The sequence below is a fragment of the Delphinapterus leucas genome, chromosome 20 (assembly GCF_059928025.1).
Source record: "Delphinapterus leucas isolate spDelLeu-1000000601 "Yukka" chromosome 20, BTC_Dleu_Yukka2, whole genome shotgun sequence".
NCBI lineage: Eukaryota > Metazoa > Chordata > Mammalia > Artiodactyla > Monodontidae > Delphinapterus > Delphinapterus leucas.
Window position 1 is genome coordinate 33,998,080 of NC_143148.1, and position 20,131 is coordinate 34,018,210.

General features: G+C 55.1%; 2 protein-coding genes across 4 annotated transcripts; one reads left to right on the forward strand and one right to left on the reverse strand.

The window, feature by feature from the left end:
* Nucleotides 1-161: 161 nt before the first annotated feature.
* ZNF319 (zinc finger protein 319) lies at nucleotides 162-20,097 on the reverse strand. 3 transcript variants are annotated; one of them, XM_089903153.1, is made up of 3 exons: nucleotides 19,775-20,097; nucleotides 15,763-17,750; nucleotides 162-491 (listed from the first exon to the last, which is right to left on the reverse strand). In XM_089903153.1, exons 2-3 carry the CDS (start codon nucleotides 17,497-17,499, stop codon nucleotides 177-179), a joined length of 2,052 nt encoding a protein of 683 aa, XP_089759279.1. In that variant the 5' UTR covers nucleotides 17,500-17,750; nucleotides 19,775-20,097; the 3' UTR covers nucleotides 162-176. The 3 variants fall into 3 exon arrangements, with proteins under 3 accessions (XP_089759279.1, XP_089759280.1, XP_022411527.1); XM_089903154.1 differs by lacking the exon at nucleotides 19,775-20,097 and adding an exon at nucleotides 19,472-19,768; XM_022555819.3 differs by lacking the exon at nucleotides 162-491 and having other exon boundaries at nucleotides 5,769-17,750; nucleotides 19,775-20,096.
* SPMIP8 (sperm microtubule inner protein 8) lies at nucleotides 579-5,349 on the forward strand. Its single transcript, XM_089903157.1, has 5 exons — nucleotides 579-803; nucleotides 4,118-4,179; nucleotides 4,404-4,578; nucleotides 5,006-5,067; nucleotides 5,194-5,349. Exons 1-5 carry the CDS (start codon nucleotides 581-583, stop codon nucleotides 5,347-5,349), a joined length of 678 nt encoding a protein of 225 aa, XP_089759283.1. The 5' UTR covers nucleotides 579-580.
* Nucleotides 20,098-20,131: the final 34 nt, after the last annotated feature.

A 20,131-nucleotide genomic window follows, 5' to 3' on the forward strand; every position in this document is an offset into this window, starting at 1 on the left:
TCTCTCACCTCCAACTGGGGTCAGGAAGAAAGCAACGGGACTCAACAAATTCTCACTAAAGTTTAAATGACTCAAAGGCTCTGGGAATATCCACTTTTTAAAACGAAGCACTGGGGAACCAGCCATATTTTTTCTAGTTCCTGTCTATCAGGTCTCTCCCCTTATTTAAAACCTTTCTATGTCTCCCTGTAGAATGTTGGGTAAATGCCAGATACCTTAGCTAAGACCAGAAGCCCATAATTAATTACCCAGAGGCAGCCTGAGAGCAACTGTGAATCCACTTGCTGCTGCCGCCGCTTCCTGCTCATTACTGAAGAACAGACACAAATGGCATCTCTTTTTAGACCATTCGCTGAATCCTCCAGCCTCCTCAGACACACATCCCCTGTACTGACCTCTGCCGGGGTCCTCAGCACATCCTCTGTGTGTGTGTGTACTTCAGCGTCCCTGGCCCCCACCATAGCTCCTGGCACACAGCAGGTGGTCAGTACCTGTTGGACGAGTAGACAAATTGGCACTGGCCAAGGTTGTGTTCCCACACAGAAGGGTGTCTGGTTGGGGTGTCTCTGCTCCCCCAGCCATGGCCCGCATCATCAACCTGGTGCCCTGGGAGGATGGCTCCACCCACGGGTACGCATCCCCGGCCACCCTGCTGCCCGTGGCACGGCGGCGCAACAAGCTGGCCAGCGTGAAGCAGCAGCTCTACCACCCAACCCTGCCCAGCCTGCGCCGCATGGACATGGACTCCGTCAGGGCCTGCCTTTCCGACGAGCACTGCCAGTCCACCACCTACTGCCGCAAAGGTCAGGTCACCTGGCCACCATCAGCCCCTTTGGGCCTTCGGGGAAGGCGTGGGTGGTTTGGCGGAGAGAGATCTCGGAGGGAGAAGCCATGAGTGGCAGGTGAAAGGGTTAAAGGGAGTCGCCCCAGCTCTGCTCCTCCCTGTCTGGGTATCCTCCAGGTCTGAGCCTCTGTTTCCTTATCAGTAAAATGGGGATGCTGACAGTGCTGGCCTGTCAGGGCTATTTTGAGATTAAAATGAGATAAAGCATGAAAAGCACTTGGAGTAGTGCCTGGCACATAATATGTGCTCAACAATAATATTATTATTAATGGAGAGGGAACTGTGCAGAGGCCAGCAGTTGCAGGAGGAGGAGGAATAATAATAGCAATAATAACAACTTCTGCCCAATCATCTCTCCCTTTGAAAAAGGAAGAGAAAGACACCTGTCATGAAAGAGAGGTGGACATGGGAGCCTTTGGGGTAAAAGGCCACACGGGGCTAAGGAAGAACCCTTCATCGATTGAGAAGCTTGGGTATGGAGATAGCGGTGCCACACAGACACCCACACTCACTCATTCCAGCACATTTACTAATTGCTTGCTTTGTGCCTGACACTGTGCCTGGAACAAAGGCGCTCCAGCTAGCGGGAACAGCACATGCAGAGGCCTGGAGGGGAAAAGCTGCGTGAGGTGTTGGTGACCTTGAGGGGCGTGCTTAGGTGGGAGGATAAGGAGTGCGGGGGCAGCAGGAGCTGTGGCTGAGGACACAGCTCAGGGAGGGCTAAGCTCAGGGGTCTGGGCTTCCTGGGGAGGTAGATAAGAACCTCTGAAGACTTTAAGAAGGAAAGAGGTCCGAGCACTGGGGCCGTGGGGAGTGGGTGACCCAGAGAGACTAGAAGCGGGCGATGGGGGGAGGGCGAGTGATTAGGACACTGGGAGGGACCACAGTCTTCAGGAAGTAGTGATAGTGTCTGGCCACGGGGGAGGGATTTGGAAGGTATTTAGGAGATAAAGTAACACGATTTGTAGCAGTGTGGGTAGAGGGGCAAGAGTGAGGAGTCCAGGGTGATACCCAGGTTCAGACCCCGGTGGCAGGTGGAGTGAGGGTGTCAGAGACTATAGGGAGATCTCCAGAGGCCCCACAGCGACCCCTGCAGGGCCAGGATGGGAAACACAAATACAGGAAGTGGGTGGGGACGCAGTGGGGGGAAGGGGTGAAAGGTGAGGTGGAGTCCCAATACCCCCCTCCGAAAGGGAGCAGCTATGGGGTCCTGCTGATACTGTGTGGGAAAGGTCAGCACAGTTCTACCAATTTCCTGGCTTCCAGGAGAGGCCAAGAGTCTAGATTTTTAGGGAGAGCTCTTGATTATTGCAAGTATGTTTTTAATAAAAGCAATGGAGTCACAGTTTCAAAATTCAAAATGCTGTAACAATGTACATTTTAAAAATTCTCACTCCTCCCCCGCCATCCCCACTTATAGGTAACCACTCTGAGCTCCTGCTGAATCCTTCCATTGTTTACTACTGTAAATACAACCTATTCTCTTCCTCCCCAACTTTTTTTATTAGGAACATATTCAAACATAGAGGAAGGTTGAAAGACTAATACTATGAACATTCATTACCTTCCACCTGCTTCAATTAATGTTTTGACACATTTGTTTTCATTCTCTCTCTCTCTCTCTCTCTCTCTCTCACACACACACACACACACACACACACACACTTTAGCAAGCAGTTCCCAATGACAGAAACAACCTCAATACCATTATCACATCTAGGAAAGTTAAAAATAATTCCCTAATATCTAATATTCAGTCCATATTAAAACATCCCCAATTTTCCCCAAGATGTCCTTTATAGCTGTCAAAAAAATTTTGGAACCAGGATTCAATCTAGGATTGCACCTTGTAATTTGTTGTCATGTCTCTTGGATCTTAGTCTAAAACAGTCTACCCACTTTCCATTTTTCCCTCATAATACTGACTTTTTAAAGAGTCCAAAACAGTTTTATTGTAGAGGAGTCCTACATTGTGAATTTGAGTGATTGTTTCTTTATGGTGTTGTTTACCTTGATAGTCTATTTTCTGTGAACTAGAAGATAGATGTAGAAGCTTGATTGTAGAAGCTTTCACAGGTGTTGGAGGCCATATTTGCCATGATGGCTCAGCAGGAGGCACATAATGTCATTATCCCACTATTCGTGATGCTAAGTTTGATGACTTGGTTAGGTGATGACCTGAATCTATATTCTTCTTTGCCTCCAATCGTCTCAACTTTAGGCTTTAAAGCCATATAAAGGCATATACTCTTCTGCACCTTGGAAGGTTTTGAATCAAGAACTTCCTCTACTGATTTTTACTCAAGGCATAGTGAGGATGTATCATAGTTTATTTAACCAGTCCATTAATGACAGACTCTTGAGTTATTTCCAATCATTTTCTGTTGCAAACTATGCTGAAATGGGTAAACTTTCTACCCACATCATTTCCCAGTTGTGCAACTGTGAAGTAGGATAAATTCCCAGAAGTGGGACTATAGGGTCAAAAGGTATGTGTATTTATAATTCCAATAGATAATGCCAATTTCTTTCCGTAGACTCGAATCAATTTATACCCCCCCCCCCCGCTGGCAACATATGGCAATGGCCCTGTTTCTGATAACTGCACTAACTTTTGGATTCTTTCCAATCTGATATGAAAAACTGGTATCAGTGTAGTTTGAATATGCATGCATCTTATTATGAACGAAGCTGAGTGTCTTTTCATAGTTTAGGGACCATTCGTATTTCTTGTGTTTGTGTGTGAACTACCTGTGCAGACTGTTTACCTATTTTTCTCTTTTTCTTCAATTTTGTTTTATTTTATTCTATTTTGTCTTGATTTATAGGAATTCTTTCAATATTAGGGAAATTGCACCTTATCTACAAAATAAGTGGAAATATTCTTTTCCCATTTGTCTTTTGACTTTCCTTATGTTTCCTTATGTTGCCATGCAGAAGTTTATTTCTATGTAGTCCAAGTTATCAACATTTTCTTTAGGCTACCTGATTTTGAATTAGAGTTGGTGAGGCCTCCCCCACCCCAAGGTTATAAAGAAATTTATCCATGTTTTCTTCTAGTACGTCTATGGTTTCATTATTTTACATTGAAATTTTTTATCTATTTGGAGTTTGTTTTGTTGAATGGGGTGTGTTAAGTAAGAATCCACTTGATCTTAGATTTTTTTTAAGTTGTCAAGTATTTCAAAAACCTTTTAAAGCAGTGTGGACCAAACCTCTCCTGTGTGGGCCTGTGACCACTAGTGGACTCCTCCCTTTCTCTTTCTCCTTTAGATGACTTTGACAATGCCTACTTCACACTCCTCGGTGTCCCCAACAAACGCCTGCAGTGCTTGGTGAGTGTCCTTTGCCCCTGGCCCTGGGTTTGCTCTGGGGACCTGAAGGTCCCGCGTGCACCCAGCCCCAAGCACCTCGAGTGCTGGGCTCTACTCCGCGCACTTCCTCAGCTACCAGCTTGGGACCCTACCCCCTTCGCATCCCTTTCAGGGGCTTCAGGAACCCCCTGGGTCAGATGGTTCAAGTGCCCCCCCCCGCGCCCTGACTCCCTTCGTCCTGGCAGGACATCACGGCGACCGGCCAGAGGCTCCGAAATAGGTGCCACGAGGGAAAGCTGGCGCCCATCGCACCGGGCATCAACAGGGTCGACTGGCCCAACTTCACGCGCGCCATCGAGGACTGGTCCCGCTTCGTGTCCTCTGCCGGCGAATTCAAGCTGCCCTGCCCGAGCAAGAAGGGTCAGTCTACCGGCGGGGAGGATGCCTTAGTGTGGGAGAGACAACTGGGCCGCTGGGTCCCTAGAGCCCTGACCCCGAGCGCTGACCGCGGGCGGGGGGCTTCGGGGGTGGGCTCTGACAAAGACAGGTCTAGGATTTAGGAGCAGCTGGGGCACTCAGAGCAGGCTGGACCCAGACAGATTGAGGTTCATAGAGACAGGGCTTGTCCTGGGGAGGGGGCGGGGCCAGGTCCGAGCCAGTGGGAGCCAGTGTGGTGGAGGTGGAGGGCAGGGTTGGTTCTGGGACTGACGGAGCTTAGTCCGGAGGGGGGACTGGTTCTAGGAGCAGGCGTGGGCGTGGCTTGATCTAGGGGCGGGGCTCAGGTAAGAGTAGGGTCGGGGCTTGCTCTGGGCTGGCGGGGGGCCAGAGATGGGCGCTCTCTCCGCAGTCGAGAGTTTCAGCGGCAATGCGGTGCGGTACTTGAAGCCGGAGGTGACCCAGAACTGGCGGGTAGGTAGGCGCGCTGCTCCGTCCCTGGCGGGGCGGGGGTGGGAGAGAAGCGGCTAACACGGGGTCGGGGAGGGGGAGAGGAGACCGAGAGTAAGGTCTCCCAGTGCCCAGGGCCAAGATCCCCAGCAGAGAGTGCTGTGCGGGGCCTCGGCGGGGGAGTCCGTGTCCGCTCTACTCAGTGGACCGCCCCCCCATTCCTCTGGCCCGCCCCAGTTCTGTCTTAACCAGAATCCCAGCCTGGATCGCTATGGACAGAAGCCCCTGCCTTTCGACTCCCTGTAAGTGACCCCACAGACCCCGGGGGCCCCATACCTGGCGGAAGGAGAGTGGGGACTTGGCTGCTTTCACCACCGCATACCTAGTGGCCCTTGAAAATGTGAGACCTAGGAAGAATTGATTGGCTCCAAAACACCACAAGAAAATTGCAATTTCAAAATGACTAAATGTTTAATTCCTACCAAACGGAACATCCTGTCATCCAGTCCCTAGCAACTCCACCTTTCAGAGTGGAGGAGTTAAGGTGGGGCGAAGGTGCAGTGTAATCTTGGTGGGATGGCGCCTGCCGATGTGTTTGTTCCCAGAGAGGGTCACCCTTCCTCACCTCGGCCTCACCCTCCTCTCTCTTTTGCAGGAATGCTTTCCGACGCTTCGGCTCGATCTACAGGTAGGGCTCCAACTGCAGTGGGGGGGGGGGGGGCGGGTGGGAAATGACCCCGACCCCGCCCCACATTTGGCCACGCCCCCCAGTCGGGCAGCGCGCGGGCCCGCGTGAGGGAGGCGCCAGAGGATTGGTACCCTCCTGGATGATGTCAGGGGGGCGCAAAAGTCTTCCGCTGGAGAGATCTTCGCCAGGCAAAAGTGCAGCCCACTGGGAGGTGGAGGGAGTAGAGTGCCTTTCCCTCCCGATTTGGCCCAGAGGAGGCCAAAAGGCAAAGACGGGGGTTAGGGGGATTGGGGGGGCGGGGTTACCTAGGAGAAGAGCAGGGACTGGAAGAGTAAACAGACATACAAGAAATATAATGTAAGGAGCCAAGAATTTGCCTTCCAGGAAGCAGGTGAAGTGGTAAGGGCTGGGACAAGTGTTCCCAGGAGAAGAATGCAAGATATTCAAGCACCTTCATAATTTGGCCATCTCCCACCTCTCCAGCCCCATTCCCTACACTTCAGCAGTACCAGACTCCTGCGTGCAACCCAAACCAAGCAACCAAACACTCCATATCTTTGCTTGTGCTGTTTCAGCACCTAGATGATCTTTCTACCTCTGCCTGGAAAACTCCTCCTTACACTTTAAAGCCCAGCCCAGGTGTCCCATTGTCCTTGAAGTCTTCTCTGACCTTCTGCCTTTCCCCTCCAGCTCAAACCCCCCTCCAGTTGGTCTCCGTATATGCATCCCTCTCCATCTTAGAGCACACAGGCTATTGCATTATAATTATTGATGAAAGTTTGCCTTCTCTCACCCACCCTGTGCACACACAAGGGAAAGCTTTTTTTTTTTTAACTACTATATAATGCCTGCCAGAGTAGGCTCACTAAATGATTGAAAAGTGAGTAAAGCTCACGGGAGATAAAGATGAGGCAAACCAGAAGTGGGGCTTGAAAGTCAAACAGACCAGCCAAAAATATATTAAAGGTAATAGGGAGCCATTGAGGGCTCTTGAGCCATAGAGAGACAGGACAGAAGCTGTGTTTTCAGAGCCTCGAGGGCAGGAAGGTGGGTTTGGTGGGGAAGGCCTAGAGAAGGACAGCCTGATTTTTCCCCAGGACATCCTAGAGGCCCCCACCTCACCTGTTTCTTTCCACAGTCGTGTCAACTACCTGACCCCCTGGCGTTAATCTGTGAAAAGGAGGCCGATCCCCAGGCTGCCTAACCGTGCCACCTCAGGGTCCCCAGCAGGACAGAGGGTGTATGGTGGCAGCACCGATCTCCCTAAGAGTTTAGCCTGACTGGAAATAAACCTTATGCTCCATAAGGAGGCACCACACCCGTGTGTGTGTGTGTGTGTGTGTGTGTGTGTGTGTGTGTGTGTGTGTGTGTGTGCGTGTGTGGTGCAGGGGCTGGGGGAGGGTCAGGACCTCAGGACCTCAGGATGTCTTGCCCTTACCTGCCTCCTGCCAACTCCTGGAGGACTGGTGGCGGTGGGGGGAGTTGGGAAAGATGTCTGGTGACCCCAGGTAGAGAATCAGGGTCTAGGCCCCAGGGCCCAGCCAGGGATGAGGTACAGAGGCAGGCCTGCCTGAGAATTAGTTTTCCTTTTTGACCCCGTTCCCCTGCTCATAACCCTACAACAAAGCTCCTTCCACCTCAGACTCTGAACTTGAGCCCTAAAGAGAAAAGAGGGGCCTCGAAAGGGATTTTAGACACCTCTCTCAGAAGCCCTTGCCATCCCAGTGTGTGCTGGGGGCCTCCCTGGGCCCAGGGTTCCCCTGAAGAAGTGGAATCAGGCCCTGGAGGGTTGGCCTATGGTCTCTATTCCCTGTGAAGCAACTGAGTGTGGAAGTAAGATGAGGTGCCCAAGCCCACTCAGAGAAGAAAGTTTCCTCTCCCCAAAGCACCGCCAATGAACATACCATGTAAGCAAAAAGTTATCTGCTCTATTCACATAGCTTCAGGACTAGCCCTCATCTGCCTACCAACCTACAAAAAGGAGGCCTGATGTGCTGGGGACAGCCGTGGGGCTCCTGGGCCAGGTCCAGAATAACCCTGCTCAAAGTTTTGGGCTAAAGAAGAGTGTCTCAGCGTGGCTGGGTGTTAGAGCAGCCAGCATCAGCACTTAGCTCCAGGACCTTCCAAATACCATCCCACCTGTGGCCAGTCTGCAAGGACAGACCCAGATCAGGGTAAATAGCCACCAAGCTCAAGAGCTGTTTGAACAGGACTTCTGGTGCTAGGATCTGAGGCCTCAGGGATCCACGAACCTTCTGAAATCATGTGCAAAACCGTGGGTCCACCCACATGTGCATTTTCCATGGAAAGTCTCCTTGTTTTCATCTGATTCTCAGGAGAGTCAGTGCCCACAAAGGTTAGGAGACCCTGACTTACATCCTCCTCATCCCCTTCCACTAATATTTACTGAGCACCTAGTGGATGCAAGCCTGGTCTCAGGTGGAAGGACTTTAAAACAATAATACCAGCCCCCCACCTCTGGACCCTGTGTTATACTGGTTAGAACACATCATCTCCTCCAGGCCTCATACTCCATAAGCACCCAGGAGAGTGAGCAGAACCAAAGCTACTCTACTTCACAGATGGGAAAACTGAGGCCCAGATCAGGGAAAGGCTCCAGCCAAAACCAGAACCCAGGACTCAAAGTCAGTCCCAGCACTTGCCACAGTACTCACATATAGTTTGTGCTCAATATTCGTAGAAAAAGTTATTTCCCAGAATCGGGGTCTTTTGTTCAACCTTGGGTAATAAACAAGGAAATGAGTTGTTTTGTTGTCTGATATGCAAACAGAGCCTGCCTTACAAATTCGAGGCTGATTTTAATTTCTTTTGGGGGTGGTGTTGGAAATCATCACCCTTATACCGAGATGAGGGAAGGAGTCTGTCTCTCTGTCCTGAAGTATGGGGCTCTGCTGACAACAGGGCAGGAGACAGGAGCGTGGGGAGGAGGGGATGGGAAGTGGTAAGCAGATCAGAGCCCTTTCCTCCTTGGGGGCCTGTCAAGGAGGTATCCAGCTTCCTGCCATTTGATGCAGGAAGAAGCACTTTCCTCCAAGCCCAGGGGCAGTCCACCTGGATTGAACCTTGGGAAGCCATTGGTGAAGGCCCCTGAGGTGTGAGAGCCACATTCTTCAGCCCTGAGTGTCCCCTCCAACATGACAGCTCAGAGAGAAATAGATTTGCCCAAGGCTCATAGCAGAGATGCTGGAGTCCTGGCCTGTGTGAGACTGGGGGCAGTCAGGGAGCTCCAGAGAGCGTGCTGAGATCCCAGAGGGAATCAAGTGCCCGTGTGTCTTCGCGTGGCCCTGCTTCCTTGACACTGAATAACTGGACAAGTCCCTCTGGGAATTTGGCCCAGCAGACATTCAAGGCCTCGCCAGACCCCATGCTGGGTGCTGGGACACAGACCAGAAGGCTTGCCTGCCTTAGAGGTACTTCTAGTCCAGTAGGAGAGAGGTAAACCCAGCTGATTCAAACCTGAAAGCAGAAGGTGAGAATGTGAGCACACCTAGATCATGTTCCTCAAGCCTAGGAATTTGATTAGGTCCTTCCTCACCAGTTGTACACTGAATCCTAATTTCGTAGATATAAAAATATGTGCCCAAGAATAAAGGAAATACAGAGTAGATGCACATTAACAAGTCTGATTTAGTATACACTTGCTATTTTTTACGTGCAAAGGCAATGTATCAATATTAAGCACTTGGCAGTACCCAGGAGGTGGGCAGTTTTAGACCCACTTTACAGATGATGAAATGAACTCAGAAAGGCTAAATGACTGGCCCATGGTCACACAGCTGGTGATTGGCAGAGCTGGGAATTGAAGCCAGCCTGCCTGACCCCTTGAGCCTGTGGCCACCATACTCTACTGCCTTCTTGCTATGAGAGCGATGCACGCCAAGAGTCGGGGGGAAACCAGTGGGGACATTCGACCTGAGCTTAGAGAGAGGAGAAGATGTTCCACCAGAAAGTTTTCTTGGAGTTACTGGCAGTGGCAGAATCTGCAGGTTGAAAATCCCAAGAGATGGAGAGAAGCCACCCAGCCTGGGCCTCTGTCTCGCAGCCTGGAAGTTCCCTCAGCCTCAGGGGGCTCTTTGCTCCTCATAGAGAGATCACAGTAGAAATCCTCCCTGTGGCCATTGCCTTGGGGACAGCCCAGCCCCCATGGCCTCACCTCCAGGACTTCCTGGCCTGATCCCAATCCAGTACCCAGGCCCTGGGCCTCCATGCGCTACCCCTACCCACAACGGCATCACCAGTCTCCTTGCTGTTTCGAACACCCAGGCTCCTGTCTGCCTCCTAACCTTTAGTCAACACCTTCCTCCCACCTGAAATGCTTTCCGCATCTCTTCCTACCCAAATCTCACCCTTTCTTCCAGGCAGGCCTCTCTCAAATCCTCCCTTCTCCCCAATTCTTCCCCAAGACTATGAGGACAGGAACCGTAGCTGTTTCAGGGGGACTAACTCATAGCCTCTGGCCCACCGTAGGCTCTTAGGAAATACTGCACTCGCCGGCCCCTCTTATCTCTCTAACAGGATCTGGGACTCAGGAATGGGGCCTGGGGCCTCCCAGAACCAACACACGGGCGTGGACTAAATGATACAACTACTACAAAGTAATAGTTGTGTTTATCACAAAGTAACACGCAAAACACATACCCTCACCCTGGGGCTGGCAATGGGGAGGATCAGGGATGGAGTAAGGGTCCTAGCTCAGGGAGGACGGGGTGAGGGTCGGGGAGGACTCTCACAGGTAATGTTTTGTACTAAATACCAACAGCTTTGACATTTCTGACCCTACCTTTTGATACATGAAAACCTCAAAACTCTCTCATCTGAAGTTCTACCTTCATGCTCTGCCGCGCCAGCTCAGTGTCTGGCAAACAGCAGGTGCTCAGTGATGCTTATGGATGAACAAAGGCAGGAATGCAGACCCAGAGTGGGGATGGACACACACGCATAGTGCGGAGGGAGACCCCACGGGCTGCAGCCCACCTCCGCCCCTCCCCTCGACCTCCTTTTCAGGGCCCCAAAGGAGGACTGGGCATTCCTGCCAGAATCTGCAAAAATCAATAGCGGGCCAAGGCTTTTCCTGGAGGCATGACCTTCAAGGAACAAAGAAAGCACCGTCTTGAGGATGGGATGCGGAGCTTATCACAGGCGAGCCGGGCCCAGGCGCAGAGGCCTTGGGCAAATTTCCAAGGCCTGAGCAGTCCATGGTCCTGTCTGGGGCCTGCTCTGGAGGAGGGATGAGGCTGGGTACTGGGAGGTCTGGTGGAGGCTGTCTATGGAGCTGCCTCTGCACAGATGGCAGGACAGAAAACGGAGGCTCCAGTCCCTCAAGGAGCTGAGAGCAGGCCCGAGGGCTGGCTGCCCCCTCTGCCTGCTGGTGAAGAGCTTTCCTGCTTCCATGGCCAGCCCTGGTGCCAGCACCAGTCCCGGCCATTGTTCCCGGCTTCCTGGCCCGCAAAGAGTGGGCTGGAGCCAGAGCCCCGGGCTTCAGTGGCTGAAGCTGGAGGTCTGTGGGCTCAGAGCCCAGGCGGTCCCACCCCGCCGCCTATCCCCCCACCTAGCCAGACCCCACAATGCCAGGCCTCTCTCATCACTAAGTGTACGGCTTTGGGAAGCCCCTGGGCTTCTCAAGGATCAGCACAAAACACTTCCTCAGCTCTGCCCTGCCCATCTCATGGAGATGGTATGAGGCTCAGACCAGCTGGTGGATGGGAAAGGTCTTGTGTAGCAGGGTGGGCGTGGGAGAGCCCTGATGCTCAGGTAGGAGAGCTAGGCTGGCTCCCTTCTGCCCCTGACCTCCCAGTGCTCTGCTTTCCTGAGTGGCCACTATGTGGCAAACACTCCACTCAGGTCATTTCACGGGACCCTCACCCTAAGCCCAGAAGACAGCATTAATGGCTCCATTTCACAGATGAGGAAAATGCGGCCCAAAGAGGTCCAAAAACCCTCCCAAAGCTTTGGTGCTGATGAGTGGCAGAGGCGGGACTCCAGCCAGGCCTGACTGTTGTGCTCTTAACTACGACAGCACAGCGCTGCCACAGTGGTTCACGAGCACAGGCTCCACCCCTGGAGAGCAGGGTCCTCTCCCACTGCCCCCCGGGAGGCCGAGCACAGAGCCAGCCACACAGTGGGAGTCTGACAGAGCCGTCAAGATGATGGGCTCCCTAGGGAAGTTGTCTTTGGTGGCCCAGCTTGCTCTGGCAATGACTTCAAGGACCCAGGAAAAGGGACCCCCACCCCACCCAGCAGTGCCTCTTTCCCCAAGAAGGGGAAATTATTAATTCCAGAGTGTGAATTTATGTCAGCCTCTCGCTCTCGCTCCTCTGGCCCTCATCCACGTGTCACCCCTCACCCCAAGGTACCACGCTCTTCCCATCCTGTCAGTGGTTGGGGCAAAGGGGATGATTACTCGGAGATTAAAAATGATAGTGCTAGTTTGTAGCCCTAGCCACAGCACCTGAAGTTCCCCCATGAAAATTCCATGCTCTAAGAGATGGAGCCTCACATCAGCTATGGGACACAGGAAGCGATGGGGCTCCTGGGCAGGTAGGTGGGAGAGGTACCTGTGTGTGTGGCCAGGTACAGTGTGTGGCTACTTAAGCCAGTTTGCGCTGCTTCTGTCACTTACAATCAAGAGAGACCAGAATGAGACAGGTGGGGAGCAGACTGGAGGCCGAGAGAGGCAGGAAGGGGAATAGGGGCCATGGGTTGATCCGGTTGCCTTCCCAGAATCAGAGTGACAGGTCTCTAAGGACCCTTAGAGATCAGAGGTCAAGACCTCTGCTTCAGATGGAATCAAGGCCCCAAGAGGAACAGAGCCTGCCTGTGATCACTTGTTATCAAAGGTCTAAGACCTGAGCCTGAACACGCAGGCCCCCAGGCCAGGGCTCCATTCATGGCCCTGGTTTTGGCCCAGGTGGGAGCCCCACTGCTTTGTGAGGGGAGGCAAGGTGGGGACAAAGGAAGAAAAAGTCATTGCACCCTCCATGTGGGCCCATGCAGGGCTCCTCTGGCCCCTGGCACACGCAGAACACCATCTGTTCAGGAAGAGCAACCTGAAGCTATAAAGCACCCAACACGTGCCAGTGCTTTCCAGGAGTCTCTGCGAGGTGGGTGGGTTTTGCCTAAGGTCACTGAACTAGAAAGGAAGCCAGGATTCAAGCCGGGCACAGAGACAAGGGGCCCTGGGCGTCCTCGCTGAGAGGTGGACGCTTGCACACGGCTTCTCAAGGGCAGAGTCCTCCTGTGGCCACACATGGAGGGAGTAAGAGGACCATGGGGTCCTGGTCACATCCAGGGTCCCCCCTGGCGTCTCCACTAAGACTTCTGCAGCCAGTTTTGAGCTCTCTGCGGTGTGGGTAGCTCCTTTTCCTCTTTCTACCCTCACCTCCACCCCTACCTTCAGGGCAGGGGTCCCTCCTGACCACCCTCCACTGGCTCTCAGACCTGGGGGGAGTTGCTTCTACCTTCCTCTCCCCACCTCCACCCTTGCCTTTGAGAAACAGAAGGAGCCTGAGTTGCAGTTGGCCCAATGCAGGACAGGATAGGGGACAGAAGAGGGGTGCAGGAAGGCTGAGATGCAGGTGGCCAGGCTGGACATGCAGATGGATCACCGTGCGACAGGGTGAGCAGGAGTGGGGTGAGAGCATGTGATCCTCGGGGGCGGCGCCTGTAGGCTGCTCCAGGCAGACCCTGATTTTCCACTGGGGCTAAGCAAGCTCTCCTGCTTACCAGGCTCAGTGCCCAGCTTCTGACCATCCATGAGTTGCCAGTCCCTCACAGATCAGCTCCCTTTACAGGGGCTGCAGTTAAACCCCAAGGATGTCAAGAGGTCACAGCCCAAGGATCCCAAGTGTCCTGCAGTTGGTACCGTCAGCATCGTCACAGCTTCCCCACCAGGGCCGCCGTATGCGATTCCACTTAATTCTCACAAGAACCAAGCAAGGCAAGGGTTAACCTCCCCATTTTATAGATGAGGCAACTGAGTCCCAAAGAGGTTAAGTGACTTGCCCAAAGTCACACAAACAGAATGTTCAAAACATTCGAACCCAGCCTTATGTCCCAATCCCAAGCCTGCCACCCTGGACTGCACACCTCACTCCCTCTCCACGTCCCAACATTCCCCTCTGAAGAATGACCAGAACAAACTGTGCTTTGGTCTGTGAAGGTCAATGTCTTTACTTCTAAAGCATACATTGGACTCACTATATATTAACATCAAAAGGGCTATCTAAAATGGAGTCATTCTTTTTAAAAATCCAAATTCTCACATTTTTATATAAGATCCAAAATGACATGAAATTAAACTATACAATGTTATGAACAGTATAACAACTGCTTTTAGAAAGCAAAATGAAAGAAAAACATTAGCAGTTGGGACTGTTGTCAGCCTGGGTTCCACGTCTTTTGAGGCATTGTGACTAAAGCCAGCACCGAGGGGAAGGACCAGCCCCTCTCTGCAGGCACAGGAAGGGAACCTAGGCAGAGGAGGGGGATGAGGGCTTTTCAGACTTCTGAAGGTGAGAGTGGGACAAGACAGGTCTCCCTGCTCCTCTGGGATCTTGGGGTGGGCACTGATTAAAGTCTCCTTTTAAGACCCAGGGAAGGGGGCTGGGAGAGGGTGGGGCAGAGCTGGGTTCAAAAGAATCATTTTGATAGTAAAGGTCTTCTGGCCTTCCCGAGGACAGTCCCGGCCATCAAGCAATACCAATCGACTCCATCTACCTACCGGTTTCCTTAACAACCCTCTTCCCCTGCCCACTCCTTATCCTGAACACCCTCGGCTCCATGAGCCCAGTGGGCAGCCAGAGACCTAGGGGGACCCTAGGAGGACCCGAAGGAGAACACTATGGCCTTGGAAGTAGCTGGATGTTGTCCAGAGCATCTTGGTAGAGCAAGACCCCTGAAGTACAGGCCAGCAACCAGACTGATGGGGGAGGGTGCGCATGGGCTGGGAGGGCACTGTGAGGTCAGAGGCGTTCCCATGGTCCTTTCACCTCCCCTACCCTGGGTACCCAGGCATGGTCTTGGCCCTGAAGCAGGGCTGGGGCGAGCTGATTAGGGCCACGCCCTTGAGGCTTTGGTTCACACAATTCAAAGGGGTGACACTTGTTCCCATCCACTGGGAAGATCACGGGCTTGGCCCTGCTTCCTCCCAGGCACCAGGTGATCTAACAATCCCCTCTTTCACATCAGTAGTTCTGTAGGGCTGAGAGCACATTCCCCACCAGTGCTTGGAACCATGCCGCAAAGGTGGGAGGGGCACTTCTAAAACAGTGGGATTAGCCCTGGGTGCAAAGACTGCCTTTCCTCCTTTCCCTGTGGACAGCACTGTCCCTGGCTGAGTGAGTCACAGGAGAACTTCTCTGCCTCCTCCCTTCTGGCTGGGCCAATTGTTCTCCAAGCAGACTGAGCCCACAGGTGTGTAGCACCCCTGTATGTCTCGCCTGCCAGAAACCTGGAGGATGCATCGCCCCGGCTGAAGCTGACGGAGAGGCCGGTGGCTCACAGTTTGCCCTCCTGGTTCCAGGACTACACCACGGAGCTGGCCTTCTCCCTCAAACAGCAACCTGAAGGGCGATGCCCTACACCCAGCTTACCTCTGGAGTCCAGCCCTTCTCCCAGGCCCTACCGTGACCCTCCTCTTTCCTAACCTATCTGATTTCTAATTAGGCTGAAAGGTCTGGGAAGGTTGGGCTAGCACCACCCCCTCGTTGGGGTGGAGAGAGGCCATTTGACTTCCAGCCTGGTTCCAGGCCCCCAGAGACAAGGGAGGCTGAGGTCTCTCAAGAAAGCGAATCCTGTAATGGGAAAGAGGTCTGTGGGGTCAGGACCAGCCACAGCAATCTGCCGCCCCCGCTCCTCCCCCCAGGCCTGTACCGGGAGTGCCAGACACCCACACCCTCCACCTGCCCAGGGCCTCCCTCAGAACACCGAGCCGGGTGCAGGGATGGGTGCGAGAAGGCCGGGCCGGGCCTGGTGGGGGCCGCGGCGGGGACTCAGGGCAGGCAGGCGGCTACCTGGTAGGCGCCCTCGGCCGCAGCGGCGGCGGCGCTGTGCTGCGCGCTGTGCTCCTGCAGCAGGGCCACGTCCAGGAAGCGCTCGCCACACCACACGCACTTGAACTGCTGCTCCCGGGCGTGCACGCCCTGGTGCTTGTTGAGGTGCTCTCGCTGCTTGAAGGCCTTGTCGCAGTTGGGGCACTTGTAGGGTTTCTCACCCGTGTGCACCCTCCGGTGCCGCTGCAGGTCGGAGGCGTACTTGAAGCGCTTCTCACAGTCCGGGCACTTGAGCGGCTTCTCGCGGGCCGGGTCGCAGCGGTGCTGCACGAACTCGGAGGACGAGAAGAAGCGGCGCTCACACAGGGTGCAGCGCAGAGGCTTCTCGGCGGCCGAGCAGTGGGCCAGCTGGTGCTTCTGCAGAGCCGACGCCCGCTTGTAGGCCTTGTTGCACACCGGGCACTTGAAGGGCCGCTCGGCCGCGCCTGGCAGGCACTTGTGCCGCAGCAGCTCGGCCGACTGGTCGAAGCCCTTCTGGCACACGGGGCACTTGAAGAGGGTCTCGAGGGTGTGCACGTGCTGGTGGTAAAGCAGGTGGCTGGGCTGCCCGAAGCCCTTCTCGCACAGGCCGCACTTGAAGGGCTCCTCGGTCTTGTGCGTGCGCCGGTGCCGCATCAGCGCATACTGCTGCTTGAAGCCCATGGGGCACAGGTCGCACTTGAAGGGCCGCTCGGCGCTGTGCGTGCGCTCGTGCTGCCGCAGGTCCGACGGCCGCTTGAAGGCCTTCTGGCACTCGCCGCAGCGGAAGGGCCGCTCCCCGCTGGGCGTGCACGGGTGCTGCAGCAGCTCGGATGACTCCTTGAAGTGCAGCTCGCACACATTGCAGCGGAACAGGTGGTGCTCGCCCGAGTGTGCGTACATGTGGCGCACCAGGTGCGAGCGGTGCTTGAAGGTCTTCTCGCAAACCGCGCACTTGTACGGCCGCTCCGAGCTGTGCGTGCGCTTGTGGTGCACCAGGTGGGACGACTGGCTGAAGCTCTTGTCGCACAGCGTGCACTTGTAGGGCTTCTCGCCTGTGTGGATGCGCTCGTGCCGCGAGAGCTCCGACAGGTGCTTGAAGGGCTTCTGGCAGATGGGGCAGCTGTACGGCTTGTCGGCCTGTTCTGCAGGGGCTACGGTGGGCGGAGCGGGTGCCGGGGGCAGCGAAGGGGCGGCCGTGGCCGCGGGCTCAGCCGCCTCGGTGGGCTTGTAGGTCTTCTCGCAGATGGAACATTTCACGAGGCCCCCAGTGCCGCTGTGTGCGCTGTGGTGCTGCGCCAGCGACGTGAGCAGCGAGAAGCCCATCTTGCAGACGCCACAGACAAAAGGCTTCTGTTCGGCCTGCACGCACTGGTGCTCCAGCAGGTCGGTAGCCTGGTGGAAGATCTTGAGACACTGCGTGCACTGGAACGAGCGGTCGTGGCCCGCCAGGCACTGGTGCTCATGCGGGCTGGACAGGTGCGCCAGGTCATGACCGCACACGCCGCACTTGGGGCCCGGCTCGCCTGCTGGCTGCAGGGGCGCATGCTGCGGGGGCTGCAGGCCCGGGTCAGGCTGCAGAAGGATGCCATAGACGGCACAGCCCAGGGGGTTCTCAGCTGTGCCTGGGGTCAGTGTGTGCTCGGCCAGGGCCGGCGGTGGTTCTGCGTGGTGTTGAGGCTGCGGCGGCTGCGGCTGCTGCGGCTGCGTCTGTGGTGGCTGCTGCCAGCTTTCCGACATGCTTGGGAAGATGAAACAGGGTTTGGAGAGTAATGGCTTCAGTTTCCCCGCTTAAGTTGACCCACACCAGAGAGAGAAGCTGCCCAGGATCAGGTATGGATGAGGACCTCAAACAAGGCACAGAGAGGGGCTAGTCAGGCAGCCCAAGTCATTAACCAAGACAGACTACAAGGCTCTGCCTACAGGACGGGGGTCTTCGAGGCAGGGTGCCAGCAATGGCGGGGAAGCTCTGCCTTCCCTGATGATTGGTTCTGTAGAGAAGAAAGAAACCGTGAGCTTGAGGCAGGGACATGCAGCTGCTCCCGGGGCCTCTCCCTGATCTGCCTGCACTCGCCACATTGACATAAACCACATCAGGGAAGCAAGAGGGGCTCAGGGCTGGGAGATCTGCTCCCTTCACATGCTACCAAAGAAGTCTGCTGGCGGCTCAGCTCCTCTGGCAAAGGGGATGGTGGCTGTCTCCATGCCCAACCCCCATTCAGTTCCCCATCCCTGGGCCAGGCATCCCAACCTCCCAGCTCACTGTCATCCCTCTTCAATTAGCTGTCTCATGGGTGACAGTCTGGGGTGATCTGTCCACAATACAGAGAAGTCACAAGTTCTGCTCTTGCTCCAAAGAAAGAAGGAGGTGACCAGATAGGGCCCTGGCATCCAAAACAAGAATCTTAGTAACATAACTTTATATTTTGCAAAACACTTCTTACTTGGAAGCCCAGTACCTAAGATAGATAAAAGTAGAAAGGCTCTGGTTGAGGCCTCCCTGTAGGCCTGCCAGCTTCTCTCCTGTTGCTGAATCTCAACCCAGGACACAACTGCTCATAAGAACAGACTGTGGGTCTAAGAGGCCAGGCCTCCCAGACCTGAGGGCCCCACAGCAAACGGCCTCAGTCAGTCAATATCTAAAACAACTGCATGAAACTGAGGACCATCTCAGAAACCTTCTCCCATCAGGGGCTGGCCCATACCCCTCTCAACTACCCCCCAGGCCCTCCCCGACCATGTGTCTGTTCTCTCTTCACATAAGTGGGATGGCTTTACAGGGACCTGAGCCAGTGCATGACGGGGGTTAGATGACGGGTCCACAGACCCACGCAGCCTACATGTCTACATGGCAGAAGTTCCCTAGTCTAGTCATCTCCCAGAGCACCAAAACAAGTCCTAAATCCTCTTCATCTGACAGTGTCAAGGCCTGTAGGAAAATGTAAGCGATTTCCAGTTTGCCCCTGCAAGCTGGGAAGTGGCATGCTAACCACAGAGCGTTCGTCCCTATCACCTTTCCGGAGAGAACCCTGTTCCCTTGCTCCAAGTCTGTAACATTTTGGATAATCAGTGGAAGGTAAAGACCACCCAGCTCAGGCAAATCTCTAACTCACCACTTTGTGGCAGCATAAGGTAATGACAGCGAGAGGGAAGAACTTTTAGAATCAGACACAACCCACTTTCAGGTTCCCAGCTCTTCTGCCTCTAACATTGAAAAGTTTCTAAGTTTTCTCCCGATGAAAAGAGAAGGAAGGGGATGCCTTTACTGGCCAGCCTGGCCTCTAACTGCCAAAGAAACGTAAGAGTCGGGCTAAAAGCTGTCAACCTCAGCATCTTTCTGGGAAGAGAAGAAGTAAATAAGCCGCTGCTCTGGGTGGAGGCAGCAGGTTGCATGAGTGAGCAGGTACTGAAGCCTCCCCAGGAAAGAGGGAAGCAGAACTACTCTGAGCGAGGTCTAGGTCAGGCTGCGCCAACCCAACTGTTTTTGTTTTTTTTTTTCCGGCATGAATGGCTGCCACACAGGGTCCACGGTCCTAGGCCCCCAGCTCAGCTGCCCACCCTGGCCCCCCTCCAGGAAGGTGCGGCCAGAGGCCTCTCTGATCACTCAGCAAAGAGGATGAGAGACTAGGGTGAGGGCAGCAAGCGGAGGCCCCCACCTGAGCCCCACCCCAGCCCTTCCTCTTCCCTGGGAAACCGAATGAAAGCCGATCACCTCCCTGCCGGCAATGCCCGCCGGCCCAGCTGGGCTGCCTCCTGTCAGCCCTCGCCAGGAATGGACAGGCCGCTGCGGCCCGAGGGCCGGCCCCGCGGGCGACTGGGCCCGAAAAAGGCCCCAGGGCTGCAGGCTTGGCCCGGGAGACAGCTGCGCGTCGAGGTCGGCCTGGGCCGCCCAGGAGTTCAGGAGGCCGCCGGGTCGGGCTGGAGGGAGTGGAGGGGCGGCCGGGCCGGCTGGGGAAGGGGTGCGGCGGGCGCGGTAGGGGCGCCCAGCCGCGGCCCCGGGCGCCCAGCCGCTCACCTGCTCCAGGCCGCCCGCGGGGTCAGGCTCAGGGCGAGTGGCGACCAGCTGCTCTCTCAGCCGCCCCTTTATTCCGACTCCATCCGCGGCAGCGCGGCCTACGCGCTCTGCCAATCCCCGGCCTCGCGTAGCGGCGGCGTCCGGCTCGGGGGCGGGAACGGGCTAGCGGCGGCCGGAACCGAGGAAGCGACGTGCGCGGCCGGGATAGCGGGGCCGGGGCGGAGGAGCGCTGGGAGGGCGGGCGGACGGACCGATGGCCTTGCAGAGACCGGCGGACAGGCGGGCGGCGCGGGGGCCAGGGAGGCGGGGCCGGGGGGAGGAGCGGCAGCCTGGGTGGCGGCGGCAGCGGGAGGAGCG

What these genes read in the sequence shown, in the direction of transcription:
- ZNF319 (XM_089903153.1), bottom strand. Translation starts at nt 17,499, where the DNA reads ATGTCGGAAAGCTGGCAGCAGCCACCACAGACGCAGCCGCAGCAGCCG. An exon ending in CGGCCGAGGGCGCCTACCAG is followed by an intron (nt 492 to 15,762) that starts GTAGCCGCCTGC and finishes CTCGTCCAACAG; the next exon opens with GTACTGACCACCTGCTGTGT.
- SPMIP8 (XM_089903157.1), top strand. Translation starts at nt 581, where the DNA reads ATGGCCCGCATCATCAACCTGGTGCCCTGGGAGGATGGCTCCACCCAC. An exon ending in CACCACCTACTGCCGCAAAG is followed by an intron (nt 804 to 4,117) that starts GTCAGGTCACCT and finishes TTTCTCCTTTAG; the next exon opens with ATGACTTTGACAATGCCTAC. An exon ending in GCCCTGCCCGAGCAAGAAGG is followed by an intron (nt 4,579 to 5,005) that starts GTCAGTCTACCG and finishes CTCTCTCCGCAG; the next exon opens with TCGAGAGTTTCAGCGGCAAT.